Source organism: Rhinolophus ferrumequinum, chromosome 12 (assembly GCF_004115265.2).
Source record: "Rhinolophus ferrumequinum isolate MPI-CBG mRhiFer1 chromosome 12, mRhiFer1_v1.p, whole genome shotgun sequence".
In the NCBI taxonomy this organism is placed as follows: Eukaryota; Metazoa; Chordata; class Mammalia; order Chiroptera; family Rhinolophidae; genus Rhinolophus; species Rhinolophus ferrumequinum.
Window position 1 is genome coordinate 78565195 of NC_046295.1, and position 22513 is coordinate 78587707.

General features: G+C 53.2%; 1 protein-coding gene across 1 annotated transcript in view; it reads left to right on the plus strand.

Moving 5' to 3' along the window:
* Positions 1 to 22513, plus strand: part of HMCN2 (hemicentin 2) — a 138053-nt gene that overhangs the window by 20609 nt on the left and 94931 nt on the right. The window contains exons 5-15 of the mRNA XM_033123909.1: positions 3644 to 3815; positions 4410 to 4516; positions 5434 to 5554; positions 7573 to 7836; positions 11015 to 11159; positions 11720 to 11841; positions 13709 to 13981; positions 15069 to 15210; positions 15697 to 15824; positions 16527 to 16640; positions 18506 to 18655. Of these exons, the coding sequence (XP_032979800.1) occupies positions 3644 to 3815; positions 4410 to 4516; positions 5434 to 5554; positions 7573 to 7836; positions 11015 to 11159; positions 11720 to 11841; positions 13709 to 13981; positions 15069 to 15210; positions 15697 to 15824; positions 16527 to 16640; positions 18506 to 18655 (1738 nt within the window). The remainder of the gene's footprint in view (positions 1 to 3643; positions 3816 to 4409; positions 4517 to 5433; positions 5555 to 7572; positions 7837 to 11014; positions 11160 to 11719; positions 11842 to 13708; positions 13982 to 15068; positions 15211 to 15696; positions 15825 to 16526; positions 16641 to 18505; positions 18656 to 22513) is intronic.

The following is a 22513-nucleotide window of genomic DNA, read 5'->3' on the forward strand; positions in this document are numbered from 1 at the left end:
TGCTCCCAGTCCACGCCACATGGATGAAGAAGCTTATTCCCATTCCTTAGTGAAGACAGGTGGGACATTTTCAGGAAAAACATTACTTAGAAAGCCAGGCAAAACAGAAGAATGAAGTAGCTCCAAGTATAAAAACAGATGAGTTTTCAGAACACAGAATTCTTATCCTGTGATGACGGAAACCCAGCTACAAAATCTAGGCACATGTGTTCCAGCTCAGTCTGAACAACACATACACATTTTCTAAATTTTGGGGAATTCTTCCAATTCCCTTCTTTTCCTTTCCCTTCCATGGAAGATCATGTGGTAGAGCAGAGCTGAAAGACAATGATTTAGAGCAAGAATGGCCAAAATGTAGCAGTCAAGACACCACATTCTAATCCCATATCCGTGGCAGACATTGCTAATCAATCACAGAATGTTTTCTAATCGAGATGGAACGTGGCTTCTCATTTCTTCCTCAAACAGTATTCCAGGAAGCCACTTCCAGTTGGTTAGTTGCCAAGCCACAGGATACCACTATGATCACTGAGGTATATATTAACGTCAAGTGCATGTTCTTTTTAAGTGACTTTTACTTAAAAAATTACTATGAAAAATGTGAAAGGTATAGAAAAGTAAAAAGAACACAGGTACCAGCTAGATTTAGCAATTTATGTTTTTGCTCCATCTCTCTTTCTATCCTTTTTGCTGAATCATGACATCGTATCCATAAATAATTCAGCAAGGATTTTTTTTTAAAAGATAGTTTCCAACACAACCTACAGTATCATCCCATTAATAATACTTTGCTAGTATCATGTGATGCTGAGTTCATATTCAAATTTTTCTCATTGTCCTTGGAATGTCTTTAATAACCGTTTTTTGTCAAATCGGGATTTAATCAAGGGAGGTGCATTTTATTTGGTTGTTATGATTATTAAGTCTTTTTAATACATCTGGAGCCGTCCACCCTTTTTTATATGCCACTAATTTGTTGAAGAGGCATTGATTATACAGTGTCCCATGTTCCAGATTCATCAGATTGTTTCCTTATGGTGTTATTAACTTGTTCCTCTGTCCCCCGTATTTCCCCTAAACTGGGAATTAACTCTAAATGATTGATTAGATGGAGGCCAAGATTTTTGGCAGGAATATTTCATAGTTGGTGCTGTGTGTATTTTCTACTACATCGCAGCAGGAGACGAAGAATGTCTGATTGTCCTACTATTACTGACGATAAGTTTGATCACTGGGTTAAGTTGATGACAGCCAGCCGTCTGCATTGGAAAGCCATGTATGTGGACATCCAGTTCCCCATCAACTTTTCATGTAACGGTTTTAGCATCCACTGAGGATGCTTGCCTGAAACACTGATTTCATTGGAAGTTGCAAAATGATGATTTCCTAATTGCATCATTCCTTCCACATTTATCAGTGGGCGTTCTTCTGTGGAGAAGAGCTTTTGCTCATCTAAAGGGGTGAAGCACAATTCCTGTTGAAAAGGCAGGGATCACACTTCGTTCTTTTCTCTTTAATTAAGACGTTGCCTTCATTGGTAGCAAGTGAGGTTTTATTGCTGTGAATTTTGCATTTCTTTTTTGAGTATTGTTATGGGCACGTGGATTGCACAATTCAACGTGTTTCAATTGACTACAGTCACAATTCTATTTTGGGCTCACATTGTCCCAAATTTAGCCAGTGGGAGCTTTTCCAGCCTGGTTTCTGTGTCCTTTGGATATGTCCCCATTAGTCTTTGAGAACTTCCTTACTTTATGGAATTACCAGTTGTCTTAGGCTTACCTGCCCCAGACCTGGAATAAGCCATTTCTTCAAGGAACCCTACTGGGGAGTGGTATTAAGAAACCACTGGGTTCTAAATTCACTTGGAGTGAATTTATATATAAATAAAACACCAGTAGCTCTCTTTTACACCTGGCTGTAAGAGAAAATCTTGGTTCAGAAAACATTCCCACCCTTACTTCTTTGCTTTATCCTACAAGCAAAGTTTTCTACGTAAAACAGTTTCATCATCACAATACCGATGGTTTTCCCAACTTCAAACCACTAAGTGAAGGTTTCCTTGTTGTTCTTTGTGTTCTCAGGGTTCTCAGGGTACCTCCCACTGAGAAAGTACAGTTGAAACCCTGGGTTTTCAATTCACCAGGAGTTATTCTTTTCTCTCTGTGGTTATGGTACCAATTTGTCGTACAGTCAGGTTCATGCTTCATTTTGTTTCAGTTTCCGGATTTGCACAGGATGCTTCCTGAAGTAACTTGGCTTGGAAAGAGAGGTTCCGACTGGAGGGGCCCACTCCTCTCCCTCTTTTCTGGTTTTCTTACTGGAACCTGAGAGGCTTGGCTGTTGCCAAGGAGAAGCGTGCGCTGGGGCTGGGGGCTGGTGGAATTGAGTGAGGCTTCTGTGTGTGAGACGAGCCTTGTGACTGTGTTCAGGAGGTGTGTGTCCTGCTGTATCACACACAGGGAACAAATGCTTCCTGAAGATCCAATGCGTGCCAGCCACTGATCTTGGGCTCAGCATAGAGTCTCTGCCTACACGGGGCTCCCAGGCTAACAGAGGAGACAGGCCTGCATCTAGTAAATATGAATAATTGGGGTACAGACTGCTTCAAGACGTGTAGACGTTTGCAGGGAACTGCACCTGTTTGGGACGGGAGAAACCTCTTCAAGCTGAGAGGTGAAGAATAACCTGGAGTTGGTTGAAGGGGGCGGGGGGTGGGGCATTTCTGCAAAGGGAACATGTGTGTGATGAGGGCTCCCCAGGGAGACATGAGGGTCCAGCCCAGCCAGCATGGGGACAGTCAGGACCACAGTGGCCTTGAGTCAGGCTGGACAGGTGAACCACAGAACATAGGCTCTTAGAGGCCATGGTAAGGATTTGGAGAAACTAAATAATTTTGTACTTAATGACATATCATCTTAGACTGGATCCAGGGTTGTAAACATGAGGTCCATGCACTCATGGGGGACCGTCTTTGAGGGAGTTGGAGAACCCCCTAAAATCATACTCTAAATGTGTATTTAAGTGGTATAGTATTCTGCAGAGAGTTCTTACCTGTTACCTCGTTTTCAATGGGATCCACCCAAACCATGTAAGATTTTAGAATGAATAAGCAATTATAGAGACCAAGGATTTATGATTTTTCAATATTGTAAAAAGGATCAGGAGAAGTGATCCTGTTCACAATATTGGGGTGATGGTGGACTACATTGGTCTGGGGGAGGTTCCAGGTCTCCAGGGTTTGTCCATGTGTAGGAAGCACAGGACGGCTTCCTGGAGGAAGTGGTTGGTGCCATAGAAGCTGACCAGGTGAAGAAGGAGGGAAGCCTTTCCAGCACAAGGGCACTCCTTGCTCCTTCCCTCTGAGCTGAGTCTTCTGGATGCCTCAATTCAGGTGTCACAGCTCCGAGCCCACAGGCCAGGAGGGTAAAGATTTGTGAATTGGGCCTGGTGTGGCCCAGGGGGGTGTAGGCTGACCTCAGGTGACCTGGACAGCCTATATGCTGCCTAAAACCCACAGGGGAGGGGAGGGCAGATTCTGCACACAGCTGGCAGCCTGTTAGGGTCCTGCCTTGGGTGGCCCAGACACAAGCAAGACATCACGGACACCTGTTGGCATCAGCTTCTCACACGTACCTCTCAGGTGCTAAAGTGGGTGGAGTCAGCGATCCAGGCCTCCAAAGTGCACCTGCTGTCTACGGACCACGGGGAGGAGGGCGAACACACATGGAAGATCCCCTTCGACTCCAGCCTGAAGGAAGTCACCATCTCCCTGAGCGGCCCCGGGCCTGAGATCGAAGTCCGAGACCCGCTGGGTATGTGCAGCCCTGGGCTGGCCTCTTCTTTGGCCCCGAGACTGAGCTGGAAGTCAGGATGGGACAAGGAGAGAGGCTCGGGCAGCAAGGAGGGTGGGGGATGCCTGTGGTGGGTGAGGTAGCTGGGGGCCCGGTAGAAGCCGAGTGGGGGGAAATAAAATAAGGACAATCTCTGGGATGTCAGGCTCCCATGCTGTCCCCCCCACACTCTCAGAGGGTCCCGACAGTGGCCTGGTGGGTCAGTCAGGGCAGGAATTAGAGGTGTGCCGTACCGATGGGAAGCTGGGGTTCTGGGAGGTGGAGTGACTTGTCAGGGTCACCCAGGGTCACTGTGCCTTGGACCTGACCACCTGGCTCCATGGTGCTCTGAGGATGTCATGAGTACCCAGTTTAGAGGCCAGGTGTACAGCTCACACCTGGGGAGGGAGTGCAGAATGAGGTGGAGGCCTGAGCACTGCCAAAGGCGTCTTGTACGTTTCTCTGGGAAGCCTGAGACTGGTGTTAGAAGAGCCATGGATTCCTGGGGGGCAAGGTGGGGCATCTGTCACCCCCAGGAAGGGCTCAGGGGCTGAGCAGTCCTTGGGGCTTCCACAGGGAGGATCCTGCAGAAGGACGAGGGCCTCAACGTGCTTCTCAACATCCCCGACTCAGCCAAGGTCGTGGCCTTCAAGCCTGAACATCCTGGGCTGTGGTCCATCAAGGTGGGGCCCTGGGTTCCCGGGCGGCGGGGAGGCCAGTTTCCAGTCGCTGAGATGCCATCTTCCTCCTGCCTGCCCTGGGGAGCCGAGGGCTGGCGCGTGGGTGGTGGTGTGGGCATAGCAATAGAAGCAAAGGGTCAAGAACAGAGGAGAAGTATGCTGCTTTGCATGAGCAAGAGGAGGTACAATGTTTTGGGGTTAGTTAGGGGACTTTTAAGAAGGACTTGGAGAAACAATCTGAGTGTCCAGCGATGGGTGACCGAGCCAGCTTGTGGTTCAGAACCCTGTCCAGGGATGAAGGTACAAAAGAAGCCAGGGTGACCCTGGGGGGATGGCTCAGGGGGACAGAGCCGGCAGGGGAAGTGGGGCTTGCTCTGATACGCAAGGTGCTGGAGGCAGGCTGGACTCCGACAGTGTCCTGGGATGGGGCACGCTGCTGCCTTGGAAGGACGTGAGCTCCTGCTAATCGGCACACACCGAGGGAGCACCTACGGGGTGCCAGGCTCTGTGCTCGGTGCCACAGGGGAAGTGGCAGCATCGCTCCCTGCCCTTCATTGAGCCAAGATCTGTAATGCCAGTGGGGGAGGCAAGGCAGGGGTTAGATGAGAATGGGGGACAGACAGGGGGACAGGCGGGGACAGGATGGGGGACAGGCCCTGCGAGTGTTGGGGGTGGAGCTGGAAAGGCAGGATGGCCTCCCGAGTCCTACTCAGAACAGTGCTGTAGCTGGGGCTTCTTTTACTTCATTTGGGGAGCGTCTGGCTGGGCCCCCAAGGGATAGTAGGTAAGTTGCCCACGTATCTGCAAAGGTGGGAAAAATCCAGGCTCTGACACGGGGCCGGGTCAGGCTGGCCGCCTGCTGTCCCGAGCTGGGGCGCTGGGGCGGAACGCCGCAGTGACGTGGGCCGGGCCTGTGCTAGGTCTATAGCAGCGGCCGCCACTCGGTGAGGATCACGGGCGTCAGCAACATCAACTTCCGAGCTGGCTTCTCCACTCAGCCCTCCCTGGACCTCAACCACACCATTGAGTGGCCCCTGCAAGGTACCGTGCTCCTGGAGTTGCCTTCTGGGGTGGGGCTCTCCTCTGGGAACCGGTGGGAGCTCTGGGGGCCCAACCGTGCGTGTGGGTGCAGCTGTTCTCCCTGCACAGTGAACTGAGCCCCAGAACCAGCACGCTCTCCCGTGGCGTCAGCCCAGGTGCCACTGGGACCACTACCTGTAGAACATGGATCCCTGCCCCCGAAGGCCTTCAGGACCTTATGCTGTCCCCATTACTACCGAGTTCACACCTTTCCCTTTCTCTTTATCAAAACTCGTTTGTCTATAACCCCACTTCTTCAGTTTTCCAGCGAATGTCAGGCTCGTCCAATAAACTAATAGGTACAAGTGGGTCGATAGCTTCCAGGAACAGGAGAACAGGGTCTTACACTGAGAAAGGAATGTCCTGGTGGACGTTTTGATGCCCTAGAGGCTGACAAGGGTTGGTAGCCTGGGGGCATGTTGACACTGGAGGCACAGGGTCAGTTTTCTAACTGGAGGTGGCCGACGTGCCTCATCACGACTCCATCTGGACCAGGCAGGGGATCTGGCTCAGGTTGCCAGAGCTCCATGCCAGAAAATACCATCTGCTGGCCAGGTCAGGGGTCCTAACTTATAGTTTGGAAAATACGTTCCCTCGTCAATGCGGCTATTCAGAGGGTTTTGCTGTGACCAGTTCAGAAGAGAGATGGGAAGGGACCTAGAGCAGCTCAGGCAAGTGCTGGACCGCTGAATAGTGACCAAACATGGTGCGTGCCAGACGCTTAGAGCTTTTTGCGAGTCTGTATCTCCTCTCCTGTTTGTCATTCTTCACAGCGCTCTGGGTTTCCCTGACAGGATCAGCAGTAACATCTTAAAAGAGGGGCTGCTCACTCATTTTGTGTTTGTTTTTGTCAGTAACAGGAAGGGGGACAGGCGGGGAAACTCAGTTCCTATTTTAAAGCCAGGTGAGAAAAGAAATCCTTAATGGAGTGCTAGACAGGGGGCTGAAAACTAAATGATCGCCAGGGCTAGTCCCCCATGGAACAGGGGAAGGGCATCACAAGTGACCCTCTTGGGTTTCTGCTTTTGATAAAGAAGTGAGTCCAAGACATTTTTTTTTTTTTAAGAGAACGATCAAGGCAATTGAAAATAATAAATAGTGTTTGGCACCTGGTCCCAGTGCCAAGAACTTCAGAGAGAGGGAGGGGAGGAGGCGGTGGCTAACTAGACAGTGGGTGCCTGAACCCCAGGGATAGCCGCTACCAGGCCTTTGGCTGGTTGTGGGGATCCGGCATTGACACGCTTGATTTTTGAGAGGAATCTGGACTTCTAGATTTTTATGTGCCCTTTCCGGAGTGTTCCATGTTTCTTCAAAAATGTTAAGGCATTTTATGGATCACACCAATCACACCCATTGGTCCCCAGTTTATGATGTCTGAGAGAAAAAAAATAATAATAACTATCTGAAAAAGAAGAGACCAGACAGAACTTCCCAAATTAACTAAGACAATTATGAAACCCAAGTCCAGTTCTGTGTTCTCTGGGATAGTGTGAAAAGTCCATTTCCAACAAGATAGAAAAGAAAACCACAGCAAAGCTGAGCAGGGAGCGGGGGTGAGGTAGGAGTCAGAGAGTCAGGATTCCCTCACTAGGGCATCTAGGTCGAGCCCACAGCCTGCCTGATGACGGCCCACACCAGAGTTAATGGGTGGGGGTGGGGGGAGTGCCTCTTACCGGTTCTACTCCAGGAGAGTCCAAGTCTGCTGAACAGAGCTGATGCCCCATGGGAAGCCGTGGGTTAGATGGACTGTGGTGTTTCAGGACCATGGACAGAAACAAACTCCCCCATCCCCTTTCCTAATCCCACCCCCAGCATTAATTGTCACAGGGAAAAGAAGGTGAGGGAGCTGGAGTGGGTGAAGGAGAGCCAAGCAGGCTGGTCCTGACCTGTGGTCCTAGGGTCCCTTCTTGGGGAGGATCATGGAGCACGGATGCTGGGCACTGATACCAGTATCTCCTTCCTTGCCCTTCCATCTGCAGGGGTGCCCATCTCCCTGGTGATCAACTCCACGGGCCTGCAGGCCCCTGGCCGCGTGGACTCGGTGGAGCTCTCACACAGCTCAGGGCGGCCCCTCCTGACTCTGCCCACTCAGCCCCTCTCCAACGGATCCACCCATCAGCTGTGGAGCGCACCGCCCTTCCATGCTCCCCAGGAGCGCTTCTACCTCAAGGTGAAGGGCAAGGACCATGAGGGGAACCCCCTCCTCCGTGTCTCTGGAGTTGCCTATAGTGGGGTGGCCCCAGGTGAGTGATTGGCTCGTACGATCCCCAGATTTCTAGCTCACTTGGAGACCCATTTCTGCCAGGAAGCCTTCCAGATTAGATTAGAGTAGATTAGATTAGGAATGTTTTTCATTAAACTTCTGTGGGCAGCAAGCTCTGCAAGGTATCATGCTAAGTATTGAGGTGCTTCAGATGTAGCCCTCAGCTCAAAGATTTAGTACAAAGGCATCCAGCACCAGCCACCCACCCCACGCATGCCAGCTCAAAGAGCCAGCGAGCATGCAGCCAGCGGGAGGCACCCAGCCAGCCACCAGCCAGCCAGCCAGCAGCCAGCCAGCCAGCCAGCCCGCAGCCAAGCCAGCCAGCAGCCAGCCAGCCACAGCGGCCAGCCAGCCAGCCAGCCATTCCAGCCAGCCAGCGGGCCAGCCAGCCAGCCAGCCAGCCAGCAGCTACCAGCCGCAGCCGCCAGCCGCAGCACAGGCCAGCCCCACCAGGCAGCCAGCCAGCATCCAGCAGCAGCCGGAGCCAGCCAGCAGCCAGCTCAGCCGCCAGCCAGCAGCAGCCAGCCAGCCAGCCGGCCAGCCTCAGCCAGCCAGCCATGCCATCATCAGCCGCCTCATCCAGCCAGCATCCAGCCATCCATCCATCATCATCCATCATCCATCATCCATCCATCTCATCATCCATCCAGCATCATCATCCATCCATCCATTCAATCCATCCATCCTCAATCCTCATCCATCATCCATCCATCCCATCCATCCATCCATCATCCATCCATCCATCCATCCATCCATCATCCATCATCATCCCTCATCATCCATCCATCCCTCCATCCATCCATCATCCATCCATCCATCATCCATCCATCATCCATCCATCCATCAATCCATCCATCCATCATCCATCCATCCATCCATACCATCCATCTATCATCCATCCATCCATCCATCCATCCATTCATCCATCCATCATCCATCCATCATTCATCATCATCCATCCATCCATCCCACCCATCCATCTAAATATCCATCCACCTGTTCATCCAACATTTATTTGTGTTCAGTCATAGTGCTAGGCACTGTAGACAGAGCAGCGGGTATGGGTATGGGTATGGATGAACCACTGCCTAGTGGGTATGGCGTGGGTATGGGTATGGTCTTCCGTTATCATAATCAGCATCATAATCACAATCGTGGTGATACTAATCTCGCCATCACGCCCCATGGGACAGTCCTCAGCCAAGCACTTGCCATACCTTAGCTAACTGAATGCTTATAGGAGTTCTGAGTCCCCATTTTATAGGTGAAGAAACTGAGGCCACCCACCTCACCAGGTTGCTTTGCGCATAATAAGACAGCTCCCAGGCTATGCCTGGGGAGTAGGAATTATGGACCAGGGCCCTCCACAGGTGGCAGCTACTGTTACTGTTATGCCATGTGGGCACAGGTTATTTTGTCGTCCCATCTTCGATTCCCACATGTTTTGGCTTTTTGCTGGTTTCTGATGTGTCCCTGAGGTCTCATGTCCAGGCCAGAAGCTCCCAGAGGGGAAGGCGGAGTCTCTGGGTTTCCAGCTCTGCCTCTGGTCCTCGCAGGGGTGTCTGAGTTCACTGGTCGTTGGGCTCCATTCTCTCCTCCTGGCCCCTCCCCCCTTTGCCATGGTGGTGGCCTGAGAGGAGCTCACAGAGGTGGGTGTCACTGACATGGGGATCTCAGCAAGGGGCAGACGATACTGTCCACTTCAGTCGGGGTGCAAGGATGGCACCGTGGTGCCAAAGAAGGACTTGAGGACCCTTCTTTCCAGCCTCCTGCCCTCCACTCCCCCATCACCATGGTCCCCCCTCGGTGGCCTTTGCAGCTTTGAGAGGAATTTTCAGGAAAGAATTTCCTCAGGGGAATAACAGCCTCTTTCTCTCTCCCCTGTGAGTTCAGATGGATCCAAGATTTTGGAGTATAGCTCTGGCTTTTGGTCTCTATCTCAGTTCTCGATTAAAGTGTATGTGCGGAGTGGGGGAGGGGTGTAGTTTGGGTTTTTGCTTCTCCCCTGCCTTCCAGGTTCGGGAAGCTGGGAGCTTGGCTGAGAACAGGAGGCTCTGGGTTTGGAGACATGGGGGGCGGTGAGGGCTGGGCCTGGGATCCCAGGGCCCTTGCAGCTCATGGAAGAGAGCCTGAGCGGGCCTTGCAAAGGCTTTTAGTGTGTGGGGGAGTGAGTGGTGGCTGCTTTGCACACAGCTGAGGATGAGATTGGATGGTCCAACATCCCTGTCCCCTGGGAGGTGGCGGGAAGCCTATAGCATGATGTCACCCGCCACCCTCCCACCCTCAGCTCTGTGCTCAGAGGAGGTCTGGCACGTTGTCTCACCCTCGGAGAATCTCTGGTGGGGATGAGAGAGAGGGCAATACAGGGCTGAGGACACTCCCACGATCACCCAGCGAGACACTGACGTGCTGCCACTGACCCTGGGGGACAGTTCTCAGGCATTTCCATTGAAGTAACTCCCATAGCCAAGGAGAGAATGTGTCACCCAAGACCAGGGTCAGGAGAGGGAGGGGCAGTGTCATCTGATGGAGGCCCCAAGGGGCTCATCACAAGCTGTGAGATTTCATTGAAGTCTCTTATTTTATCTCAAAAATTCGTGTGAATTTTGCACTGATGACAGCCATGCTCCAACTATGCTTATTTTTAAATAAAAAAGGCTTCCCGCCAACATCTTTGGGTAGAACTGACCCTCCAAGCAGACCCACCCCCACCGCCGGGGAGCCCAGTCTGGGGAGCATTTCTTCAGATTTCAGGACTGGTCCAACTTCTCTGTCTGATACAATTGCTAAAATGGTGGCACAGACTGGACCATGGCGGGCAGTCTTCACACAAACCATAAAGAGAACACGAGCTTTAGTTGATGGGCTTACCATGCCCTGTTCGCGTGCCACATGCTTTCCACACACCACCTCTCATCAGCTCCTCACGACAACACAATGAGGTCAGTATTGCAATTAACCCCACTTTACAGAGGTGGAAACTGAGGCTTGGAGAAGTGATGCCACCTGCTCTCAGGGACCAGTGGCGGTGGAGCCAAGGGTTGAATCTGGCCTTCTGGCTCCTGGCTCATCCCTATGGGTCTCTGTGTTGCTGGGTGTGTCTAGGGCAGGCTGTGGGGGTGACAGGGCAGGCTCCTGAGTGCTGGTCCTTCCTCCAGGTGCCCCCTTGGTCAGCATGCCCCCCAGGATCCATGGCTACATGCACCAGCCCCTGGTTGTCTCCTGCTCTGTGCACAGCGCCCTCCCCTTCCGGCTACAGCTGCGGCGGAAAGGAGCCAAGCTGGGCGAGGAGAGGCACTTTCAGTGAGTGGCTGATGGCCGGCCTTTGTCCCCAGCCACAGGGCTCCTGGGATCCTGATGCCCTGGAGGGATCTGAGGGGAGTATGTGGCAGAAGAGAGACCTTGGTCTCGGTTATACTGTCTTCCAGGGCAGCCCAGCCTGGGCACCTCCCAGTGTGGCCAGGGATAGGGAAGGGTGGTCCCCCATAGGCTCCCACCACTGCTGGGTCAGCACCCGTGAAGGAGTTGTGGGCCTTCCTTAGTTTCCAAAAAACTCAACCTGTGCATGGCCTGGCTCCATGGGAGTCATGGCAGGCAAAACCCTCTGAGACCCTCCTCCTTAATGGATGGGTTCATAAGTCCAGAGCTCAGAGAGGTGAAGAACTTGCTCAGAGTCACACAACATAACACGGAATTTGCATGTCCTTGGCTGTCTGCCTCTTCTTACCAAGACTCCAAGAGGATTTGAGGCCTCCCCTCTGGGCAGGATTCAGGACAATGAGCCCCCTGAGGGCCCGATGAGGCTGGGGGACCCTGCGTGGGGTCAGTGTGATTGTGTATCTCCAACTGTTGTGTGTTCACAGGGAGTCAGGAAACAGCAGCTGGGAAATCCCACAGGCCTCCAAGGCCGAGGAAGGCACGTATGAGTGCACAGCGGTCAGCAGGGCTGGGACCGGACGAGCAGAGACCCAGATTGTCGTCACAGGTCTGACCCCCTTCCTGACTTTTCCCTCTAGGATTTCCTCCCAGGGTGTCTCCTTCTGTGGGGGACCGTGCCAGCCAGCGGGGCTGGAAACTGTCCATCATCCAGAGTCTGGCTGCTCACGCCGCCACCTGCCTGCTGGCCCCCCATTTGGGCTGTCTCACCCAGGATGGCCTGTGGGTCTCTGCTGGAGGCAGGTTGAGAACCCTGACTCAGGCAACCATGCTGCCCCTCCCCAGCCTTGGCCCCACCCCTGGCTTCTGGGCCTGGCCTTCAGGGCTTGACCAGCCCCCAGGCCCTTCCAGGGGCCACTGTCCACCTTGCAGTCCCAATGCCTTATGCCTCCACCATCCAGCTCAGGAAGGTCGGAAATGCTACCGACTATCTCAAAATGAAATTGGCTTTCTTTCTTAAACTCTGAAACTCATCTGTCTTGAAGAGAAGAAAAGAAGCCCAACAAACACGTGACGATTAGGCCCTCTGCATTCTCTAATCTTACACAAAAGCACCAAGCTTCCCATCGGCAGACTGGGAAACATGAACAAGCAAAGACGACAGAGATGACCTGTGCTCCCTCCACCGTGAAGATGACCGCGAGAGCTCTTTGATTTCTTTACTTCCTCTCAGACCTTTTTCTCTGTGTGCATTTTAACAAAAATGGGAGAAGGCTATACAAACATACAGCAACCTGATTTTTTATCATCTGACACTAGAGCGTGTCAGCAAATAGGCTTATGGCATGAATTAACAAAAGCTTACTTTTTGTAAACCACAGAGAAGTAGTGCAGTGTAAGGAAACTTGTCCGCCCATTACTTAGACATAACAGTTGCTAATCATTTACTGTCTTTTCTTTTTCACTTTTTGGCTAAACTATTTTAAACTCTAAAGTTTGGGGCTAAACTCTTTTAAACTCAAACTCAGAGCTTCAGACTCCAAATCCTGTCATCGTCTAATGTACCACAATCAGCTTCGACTGCAGGTCTCCCCCCAACACGCCGCTACCCCAATATGCCAGCATGCATATTGGGGTACATTGATGTAAATGTATTTAAGGAGATAAACATATTTCAGGATTTATCTCAATTTTAAAAAGTAGATTTTCCTGCATAACAAAAGATCTATGATCACACCTAATAAAATGAAGTGATACCTTAGTGCCATTTAATGTTGTCCACAGTCACATTTCCCCGTTTGCCCCAGAGTGTCATTTCCGGTTGGTTTCTGTGTTGTTCTTAGAGGCCGCGGAGGTCAGATGCTCTTCTTGAGCACGCGTGCACCGGCATCTCACAGTCATTGGCACGTGTAGCCTCCGTGGCTCCAGCTTTCCCCCTGCAGGTTTTCAGGCCCACGTCCCTGGTTAGACCGTCTCTGATTTTGTCGCTTCTTGTGGCTTTTTCTGGTCGAGATCGCGGTTTTCTTTGCTCTTCCCTCCTTTGGGGCAGAGGCCTTAGCTCTCCATTTGGAAGTTATAAGAGGCCTGTTGTTTGTGCAGAGAATAGCTCTTTTCTCTTTACTCTTTCCCTCTTGAGGGTTATTTTAAAATCTGGGCTTTATTCCCCAGGGTGGAAATATGGGCTCAAAGGGTGTGAAGAGTGATGTAGCTCTTGTTAAATATTGCAGTTGGCTGTTGTGTGCAAAGTACGTAGACCACACACAGTCCTTGGCAGCTGTATGTGATGGCGGTGGGAGAATGGCCCCAGGTGGCACCGTTCTGGGATGGTGAGCAGATGCTGGTTAACCGCGCTGCTGGCCAAAGTGTCCTAAGGGACCCACTGCTGGGTTCCGGCCTCCAGACACCACGGGGGTCTATAGGATGGGGCCCTCCCCCGTGACATCCCCTCAGCGCCTCCTGTGCTCACGTCCCTGCAGACCCCCCGCCGCAGCTGATTCCTGCCCCCAACGTGACCGTGTTGCCTGGGGAGACTGCCGTCCTATCCTGCCAGGTCCTGGGAGAGGCCCCCTACAACCTGACATGGGTGCGGGACTGGCGAGTCCTATCGGCCTCGACAGGCAGAGTCGCGCAGCTGGCCAACCTGTCCCTGGAGGTCAGAGACATCATCCCCAGTGACGGCGGGCGGTACCAATGCATGGCCAGCAATGCCAACGGTGTCACAAGGGCGTCTGTCTGGCTCCTGGTGCGAGGTGAGGTTCTTCCTGCCACTGCTGTCCCCCCAATTCCATGTACTACTTGACGTTTACCCCAAAAGCCCATCGATCCATCCCCCTGCCCAGACATCACCTCTGCTAGGCAGCGTCATCCCTTCCAGTGTTTCTGAACCTTCAGAGAAAGAGGAGTCTGTAGCCTCCTGGCCTAAGTCCAGTGGTTCTCACTGTTGGGAAGTTCTTCCTCGTAGCTAACCTAAATTTCTACTGCTGTAGGCCAAGCCCATTTCATTGTATCCTGTCATTTTCCTGTGCCATTGAGCACCTCCACTGTCCACCCCCTGCCATTACATCGGACAGGGCTGGAGTACTGGAAACTTCCGAAAGCCCAGACATCAGATGTTCTTGTCAGGGGTTGGGCAGCACTGACCAGATGGGGATGCCTCCATCTGACGGTGGGAAGAGACCCACCTGGGAGTTTGAGGGCCTAGACGTGGCCTCAGGTCCACCAGGATTTAGACAGGATTTAGACAGATGTACCCCCAAGCTGCTATTTCCCCAAGTGTAAAAGTGAGTGTATTGAGACAAGCGTTCTCCCCTGACTGGCTGCCTGGGGTGTGTCGAGAAGGATTCTGAGGCCATATCTTGGCCACTGGGATGGAAGGGGTATGTTTACCGTTTCTAGATGAGGTGGCCCATGAGGTCTGTCTGAGCCTGACAAGTCTGTTGTACGGTGAGCTTTCTGAGGGCCAGGACAGAACCTAAATTGGGGGCCAATATTTGTGCAGGCCTTGGGGTCCCCTCATGGTCATGGCCCCTGGCATCTGCCCGACATCTCCCTAAGCCTCTCTGAGGTGCTCAGCCCAGAGCTGAACTCCAGGGAACTTGAGGCTCCCGCTGGGGGCTTTGGGGAATCAGCTCCCTATGTGCTCTGGGGATGTGTCTGGGCAGCCGTGTGATCAGCCCAGCCCCCAAGGAAGCCCCTTCTGGGGAGTCAGCCTCTTCAGGGCCTTTGGTTTCTCATCATCTGTGGCTGTGGGAGGGGATCCGGGTCCAAGGCTGGGGGCCTGGGGTGCACGGCTGCTCTGACAGGCTCTTCCCCGCCTGTCCATTCTTTGAGCTACAGAGGCCCCTCAGGTCAGCATCCACACCAGGTCCCAACGCTTCTCCCAAGGCATGGAAGTGAGGGTCAGCTGCTCAGCCTCTGGGTACCCTGCACCCCGCATCTCCTGGAGCCGTGACGGTCATACTATACAAGAGGACGACAGGTGAGGGGCCCAGGGCCTGGGGCTCTGGGACGGGGAGCAGGTGGACAAGAACTCCCAGGGGACCGCTCCCTGCCTGGGTCCTTACCTGTCAGTGGGGGAGCAGCACGTGCCCCGCCTTCCTGCTGGGATCCTGTGAGACTCAGGAGTGCGATCACTTTGGAAATGTAATGATGCCTCAGTGTGGCTCTGGGGTCAGGAGCTGCAGCTACAGAATCCAGCGGACCTGAGGTCGAGTCCGGCCTCAGCCATTCAGGCCGTGTGACCTTCGGCAAGTCACCTTGCTTTTGTCTGCGCCTCATGAATGAGAAAAGACCGTGTAAAGTGCTGAGCGCACAGCCCAGCGCAGAGCAAGCAGTCAGTGTAGGATGGTGGTCACTACTGGCGCTGTTAATTTGTTTATTATTACTGGTGACTGGAGCTACCCTTGTGTGCCCCGACCCAACCAGCCCCTTGCTGTTGAAATACTGTTTTATGGCACGACTGCAGGATCCATGTGGACGCCCAGGGAACCCTGGTCATTCAGGAAGTGGCCCCAGAGGATACTGGGAATTACAGCTGCCAGGCTGCTAATGAGGTCGGCACAGACGAGGAGACAGTCACTCTCTATTATACAGGTACTCGGGCCACAGGCATCTCAGCAGAGGGACCTCCCTCCCTCTCTCCCATCCACAAATACTAACTGAGCATCTGCCATGGGCCAGGAGTGGGGGACGCAGCAGCGATCGCATGCTGCCTGTCCATGGGGGCTTGTATTCCAGTGGGAGGCACAAAACAAACATGCAAGCAGACTAATGACGCACGTTTGGGTGGCGAGGGTGGTATGATGGGTAATGTGCAGGTGGGGTGAGAGGGCAGTGGCTGCCATACACAGGGCCAGCCAAGGCCTCCGGGACAGCACCACAGGCAGAGGGACCGGTGGGACAACGGCCCTGGGGCCGGAATGAGCCTGGGGTGCTCAAGGGACTGCCAGAAGACCGCGTGGAGAGAGTCGGGTGGAGGGAAGGGCAGGGGAGGGGCGGGCAGCCCAGGTAGGGCGTTTTAGGACCTTGTAGTGTTTCCATTTTTATGGCAAGTTCAATGTGGAACAATAAGGAAGCTTTAGTCCCAGGACTGACTGGAGAGGAAGTTTCTTAAAAACCAGCTGTGGCCAGATCTTTCTGGGTGACTGTCCCCGATTGGTGGGGGATGGCAGGAGTGGAGTACTCGGCTCCACCTGTATCCCCACCCCCGCCCCCATCCCCAGCTGTGGAAAGCCACTTTCTCATCCTAGGGAGTCTGTGGGTTGGTCCCAAGTTCCCTACCTGTTCCCCACACAGACCCACCGTCGGTCTCCGCCGTCAGTGCCGTGGTGCTTGCTGCCGTCGGGGAGGAGGCCGTGCTGATGTGTGAGGCGTCGGGGGTGCCCCCGCCCCGGGTCATCTGGTACCGAGGTACGTGGGTGCGGAGGGGCCTGTGGAACTGTCCAGCTGGGGCCTGGAGGGTGGGCTTCCCAGAATTACCAGGGGCACACTCTGAATGGGGTGATGGAGAAATGGCCCACTTCAGCAGCACCCCTTCTCCCCAACCCGAGTCCACACAGCTGATGCAGGACGGCTCGGGAGTTAGGAGCAAGATTGAAAACCGGCTCCCCTGGGTGATCTTGGGCAAGTGAGCTGGCATCTCTGAGCCGGCTTCCTTATCTGGAAAATGGGGAAAATCAAAGTTGGTTGAGTGAGAATTAACTGAGTCCACATATGTGAGGTGTCTAGAACAAGCCCGGCACACGGGCTGGGCTCCGCGTTCTTAGTGATGCTGAACACAGTGATGTGATTACCTGAGAATCGGGACTAATAGCAATTGGGTTGTCCAGAGTCGCTTTTCTGCTTTAATACATTAATATTTCACCCATTCTTACATTTTAACTCTTTTTATGGGGAATACTGGGGAACAATGTGGTTCTCCAGGGCCCGTCAGCTCCAAGTCGTTGTCCTTCAATCTAATTGTGGAGGGCGCAGCTCAGCTCCAAGTCCAGTTGCCATTTTCAATCTTAGTTGCGAGGGCGCAGCCCACCGTCCCCTGCGGGAATCGAACCAGCAACCTTGGTGTTGAGATGTTGTGCTCTAACCAACTGAGCCATCCGGCCGCCCCTCAGGTGCTTTTAAGTTAACGAATGTAGAGTGTTTTCTCTGTGTTGATCCCCGAGGTGGAGTTTGATTGGCCAGAGCTGTTCTTGCACCCACACTGGTGGACATGGGTACTGGGCTGTCGCCCCAGTTTTTCTAGAAGCAGAATGCGGGGCTCCTTGTCCTTTATCAGCCAGTGTCACCAATATGGCTCCCTCCCACCTAGAGGTACTCCATCCTTCGCAATACCTGTCTGCGATCTTTGCAGAGCCTCACCTTGACTTTGAGAAAGGCAGGTATTAACTCAGAGTGCTAGCAGGCAGTATTAGCTCCAAGTTTGAGCATTTTGTCCAAGGACGTAAGCTAGTGGGTGGCAGAAGTCTTGGGACCCCTTATTCAGTGCTTGTGTCACTGCATCTTCTGGCTGAGAACCCTACCAGCCCAGCCCTGAACCCCTTTTTATAAAAGGTACCTCACAATAGAATATTATTTACCCTTGAAAAAGAATGCAATTTAAGTTGTACGAAATGTGAATATACTTAACACCACTGAACTGTACACTTAACAGTGGTTAGGATGGTAAATGTTATATGTTTTTTTATCACAATTAATTTTTCATTTGAAAAAAAGGAATGAAATTCTGGTACAACATGGATGAACTTTGAAAACATGATGCTAAGTGAAATAAGCCAGACACAGAAGGACAAATACTATACGATTCCACCTGTATGAAATACCTAGAATGTGCAAATTCACAGAGACAGGAAGGAGAATGGTGGGTGCGGGGGGCTGGGGGAGAAGAAGGGGGCATTCGTGTTTCATTGGGGCAGAGTTTTAGTTTGAAAAAATAAAAATATTTTGTGACTGACTCCCCTGATTCTGAACCCCTTTTTAAATTTTAGTTTAATTTTTTTATTTGTGATAAAATACACATAACATAAAATTTACCGTCTGAACTATTTTTAGGTGCACAGTTCAGTGGCATTAGGTACATTCACGTTGTTGTACAACCATTACCAGCAGCCGTCTCCAGAGCTCTTGTCCTCCCCCCACTGTCCCCAGGAACCTTCCCCCACTGCCCACAGGCTCCAGCCTTGTGAGTTGCAGGAGCCCAGGGTCAGGAGGCAGCCTGGGCCCCTCGCTTCCCATGGCAACCATGGGCACCTGCCTGATGTCTCTTATCTTTGATCCAGGAGGTCTTGAAATGATTCTGGCCCCTGAGGCCTCCAGCTCTGGGACGCTGAGGATCCCAGCCACTCAGGAGAGGGATGCTGGCATCTATACGTGCCAAGCTGTCAATGAGTTGGGTGACGCCTCTGCGGAAATCCTACTGGAGGTTGGACGTGAGTGTCCCCCTGTCGCCACCTGCCCCGCCCCACCCTTTGCTCATCTCTGAGCAGAGATGAAAGAACTCTACCAGGTAGCTGGCCACTGTGGAGTTTACGTCGCGTGGGTCCTGCACTGGGGACAACGAAGGGCAAAGGGAGATGGTGTATGCATTGCCTCTTGCCGTGTCACAAATTGTCCCCAAACGCTAAGCATTTACTATTATTAAAGCAATAGGCATTTATTATCTCTCAGTTCTGGAGGGTTAGGATTCTGGGAGTGGCTCAGCTGGGTGGTTCTGGCTCAGGGTGTCACGGGATTGCAGGTTGTACATTGGCTGGGGCTGCGTGATCGGAAAGCCTGACTGGGGCGAGGGGTCCACTCTAAGCTCACTCACGTGGCTGCTGGCAGGAGGCCTCACTTCCTCACCATGTGGGCTTCTCGTGACTGCAAGGGAGCCGAGAGAGAGAGAGAGAATCTGAGTCTTTACAACCAGCTGCAGTCTTGGAAGTGAGATGCCATCACTTCTGCCAGTTATGTACAATTGGTCACAGACCAGTCCTGGTACATGAGGATGGAGGCGGCTACACCAGTCTGTAACTGCTAGGAGGCAGGAGTCATCGGGACCGTCCTGGAGGCTGCCTGCCCCAGGGACAAGTTTGGGTATTGTCACCCTGAGACCCAAGCTCCCATCTTGTCTCCATCACTTACCATCTGTGTGCTTTGCTCAAATGATTGACCTTCAGTTTCCCCAACTGTGAAATGGGGCTAACCATGCCACTTTCTTCATTAGGCAGCTGTGAGGGCTCAGTGACATCAGACACACAATGCTTAGCACAGGGTCTGACCCATCATGAGTGCTTAGCCAACGAGGGGCGACTGTCCCCCTCTCACAGACAGGGAGCCAGGATTCTTCTGCGGGCGGTATGTGGCCTTGGCTGTGAGTCCCCTGACGTCTAAGTTCCAGGCCTGGATCCCGGGCACTGGGAACTGCTCGGATGTTGTGGGCCCAGCTTCTTGGCACGCTGAGCTGGGACAGATTGGGCTGGGACGGTTTCCTGCAGCCTCAGCCGGAGAGACAGGTGCTGGGCTTCTGGGGAAGTGCAGAGAATCGAGGATGTGCTTGTCTGGTCTGGGGGGGATGGCCCTGGGGCTCCCCAAGGAGGCGAGCCCTAGGTGGAGCAGGCCCAGGGAGGAGGGTCTGGCCCTGGGGCGACGGCACCATCTCAGGGTTGGGATCCTCCCAGGCTTGGGGTGCCCTCAGCCTCCATTCATTTATTCCATTAGCCATTCCTCCAACACGTGGTCACTGGGACACGTGTTAGGGACACAGTGGAAGGCGAGACTTGGCATCTGCCTTTGTGTTGCTGGTGGGGTCATTGAGAATACTCAGTGTGCCGGGTATTTGGAAGTGGCATCCTCGGGGGCTTTGGTGCCCAGGGAAGGAGCCTAACCCTAACGCTGGGGGTTCAGGAAGGCTCCTTGGAGGAAGTGATGTCCAAGCTGAATCCAGAAACAGTCAGTCAGATGACAAGCTGGGGATGAGTGTTCAGGCAAAGGGAACAGCATGTGCAGATCCCCCGGTGGCAAGAGAAGTGAGGCAGGGAGTGAGACATAGAAAGGGTGGGGAGAAGGGTGCTGAGGGGCCTGCTACCTGCTCTGGGTCACTCCTGGCCTGGCCTCGGGAGCTGGACCGAGTCTGGGCTTTGTCCTGTGGGCTGGTGAGAGGTTCTAAGGAGATCTGAGTTGCTCAGACTTTCCCTATAGGGTGTGCAGGGCGTGGCTGGCCTCTTGGGTGGGGCTGGGTGGGCATGGGAAGCCATGGGCTTAGAGCCTGATAATAATGAAAACAAGCTAACACTTCTGTGAAGTTGCCAAGTGCCAGGGCCAGCTGTAAGCAGGGTTCACGTGCTGACATGTAATCCTCACAACGCTTTGGGGGTGATCCCCTTTATAGCTGGGGAAAACGAGGCACAGAGAGGTTAAGTGACTTGCCCAAGGTCACACAGCTGGCAAGTGGGCAGAGCTGAGACCTGAACCCAGAGTCCTGGCCTTTAGCCGCTGGACTTGATCCTATCGCTCACCAGCAGGGTGAGCTGGGACGTTCCTTGTCCGCTCTGAGTCTCAGGCTCCTCAGCTAAGATGTGTGAGTGGGACATAAAAAAGGCCTGGAACCCTGGGCTGCGCTGATTGCCACTGTCAGGAGGTTCTGGGTGTGCAGAGGATGCCCGGGACGGGCTGCATTCTCACGGGCAGTCATTCTTTACTCCACATTTGATTTATTTTCGGTGAAGCCTTATTTCCGTGGGCCCAGGCTGATGGGCGACCTGGTCCTGTTTCTTCACCTGTAACGCCCCTGATGGTCTTGGGGCCATCTCCTCACGTCAGAGGGTAGAGGTGCCTCACATCCTATAGGTGGGCTTCTGGGGTCACTGGGCCACCGTGGCCTCTGGCTTTTAGGTCACGGGAGGGGTGGACAATGGCCCAGCACCTGCGTGTCTGGGGCAAGTCGGCCTGGCAGCAGTGGTGGGAAATTGAATTTCCTGCCCATCTGGTTGGCAGCTGTGGCCCAGCCTTCCTGGCCAGGCTGGCAGAGCTTTCCAGAGCCAGGAAAGGATGGGTGCAGTGCCCCTTCCTGCAGTTGAGCTGAGAACTGGCTTCCTGGTGGCATTTGGGGGGCATCTGAAGGAGAACAGCCTCCTCCTGTAGGACAGCGTTTGTAGACTAGCCTGCAAGGGGCTTTTGTGTCAGCTCTGGACCTGGCATTTGGCAGCTGAGTCCTGGATCATTGTCCAGGTCCTGCGGCTTATTCAGCCAAGTTATTTACGTCTCTGAGCCTCGCTTTCCTCATCTGTGAAATGGGGACGGTAACAATAGAGCCTTGCTCATAGGGTCCTTGAGAGATATAATGAGATAATGTGTTTCATTCAGGCCTCGCATGGGATCAGTACTCAGTACACCTGCAGCCAGTAGGCGGGGCCAGGCTGATAAGGGCCCGTTGAGGCTGAGGGAGGTGGAGTGATTTGTCCCACGGCTGGTGACTGGGCTCTGTGGCAGGCACCCCTCCCCAAGTTCCGTGCCATTTCTGTTTAAAAAATGGCCCTGAGCACCCTGCTGGATTTCTGTCTAAATGGATGTGCGCCCATCCCTCTTTCTGCTCTCATTTCAGTCCCTGTTTCCTGTTCCCAGCCTGGAAGCCCCTGGTTGTTGAGTGAACAACAGGGTGCAGGGGGGATGCTTTTGTGGGTACAAAGACCCTCTGGCCAGCCTGGGGGAGCAGGAGAGAAGCAGAACCGGGCTCTGATGGTACGAGGGGAGCTTCCCCACCAGGTACAGCGGGCCCAGGGCCTGCAGTACTTTTAGGGGCCCAGGATAAGCTCTGATTTTGATGTCTTTTAAAATCAGAAGAAAAGAATGAAAGACAATGATTAGATAAAAATGAATCCAGCCGGATTGTGTTAGTTTTTATACCAATGCAGTCATAAAATATAATTTTTAATATTTTTTTTCGGAGGAGGAGACCCATGAAAGTCATCCTGCAGCCCTGGCCAGTGGCCTGAGGCTCCGGACCCAATTGCAGCATCTTTATATGGAGAAAGGAGTCCTTGGGGTACAGAAGCCCTTCTCCCCCAGCCTGACTCAGTCTCAGTCACCCTGGGGTTCCCTCTGAATGCAGGGTTGGGCCTGCGGCCGGCCTGTCCTGTGGTCACCTTGCCCACCCACACGGTCTTTGGGTCTGAGACTCCTTCCCTGCTCCTGGCTAAGCTGAGTCAAGGCTGACCGAGCTCTCCTTCCTGAGCTGGCTCATCCCCGCCGGCCCTGCCCCAGGGCTCTGAGCCACAGGAACGGGCACGCGCTGGGGTGGGGGTGTAGCA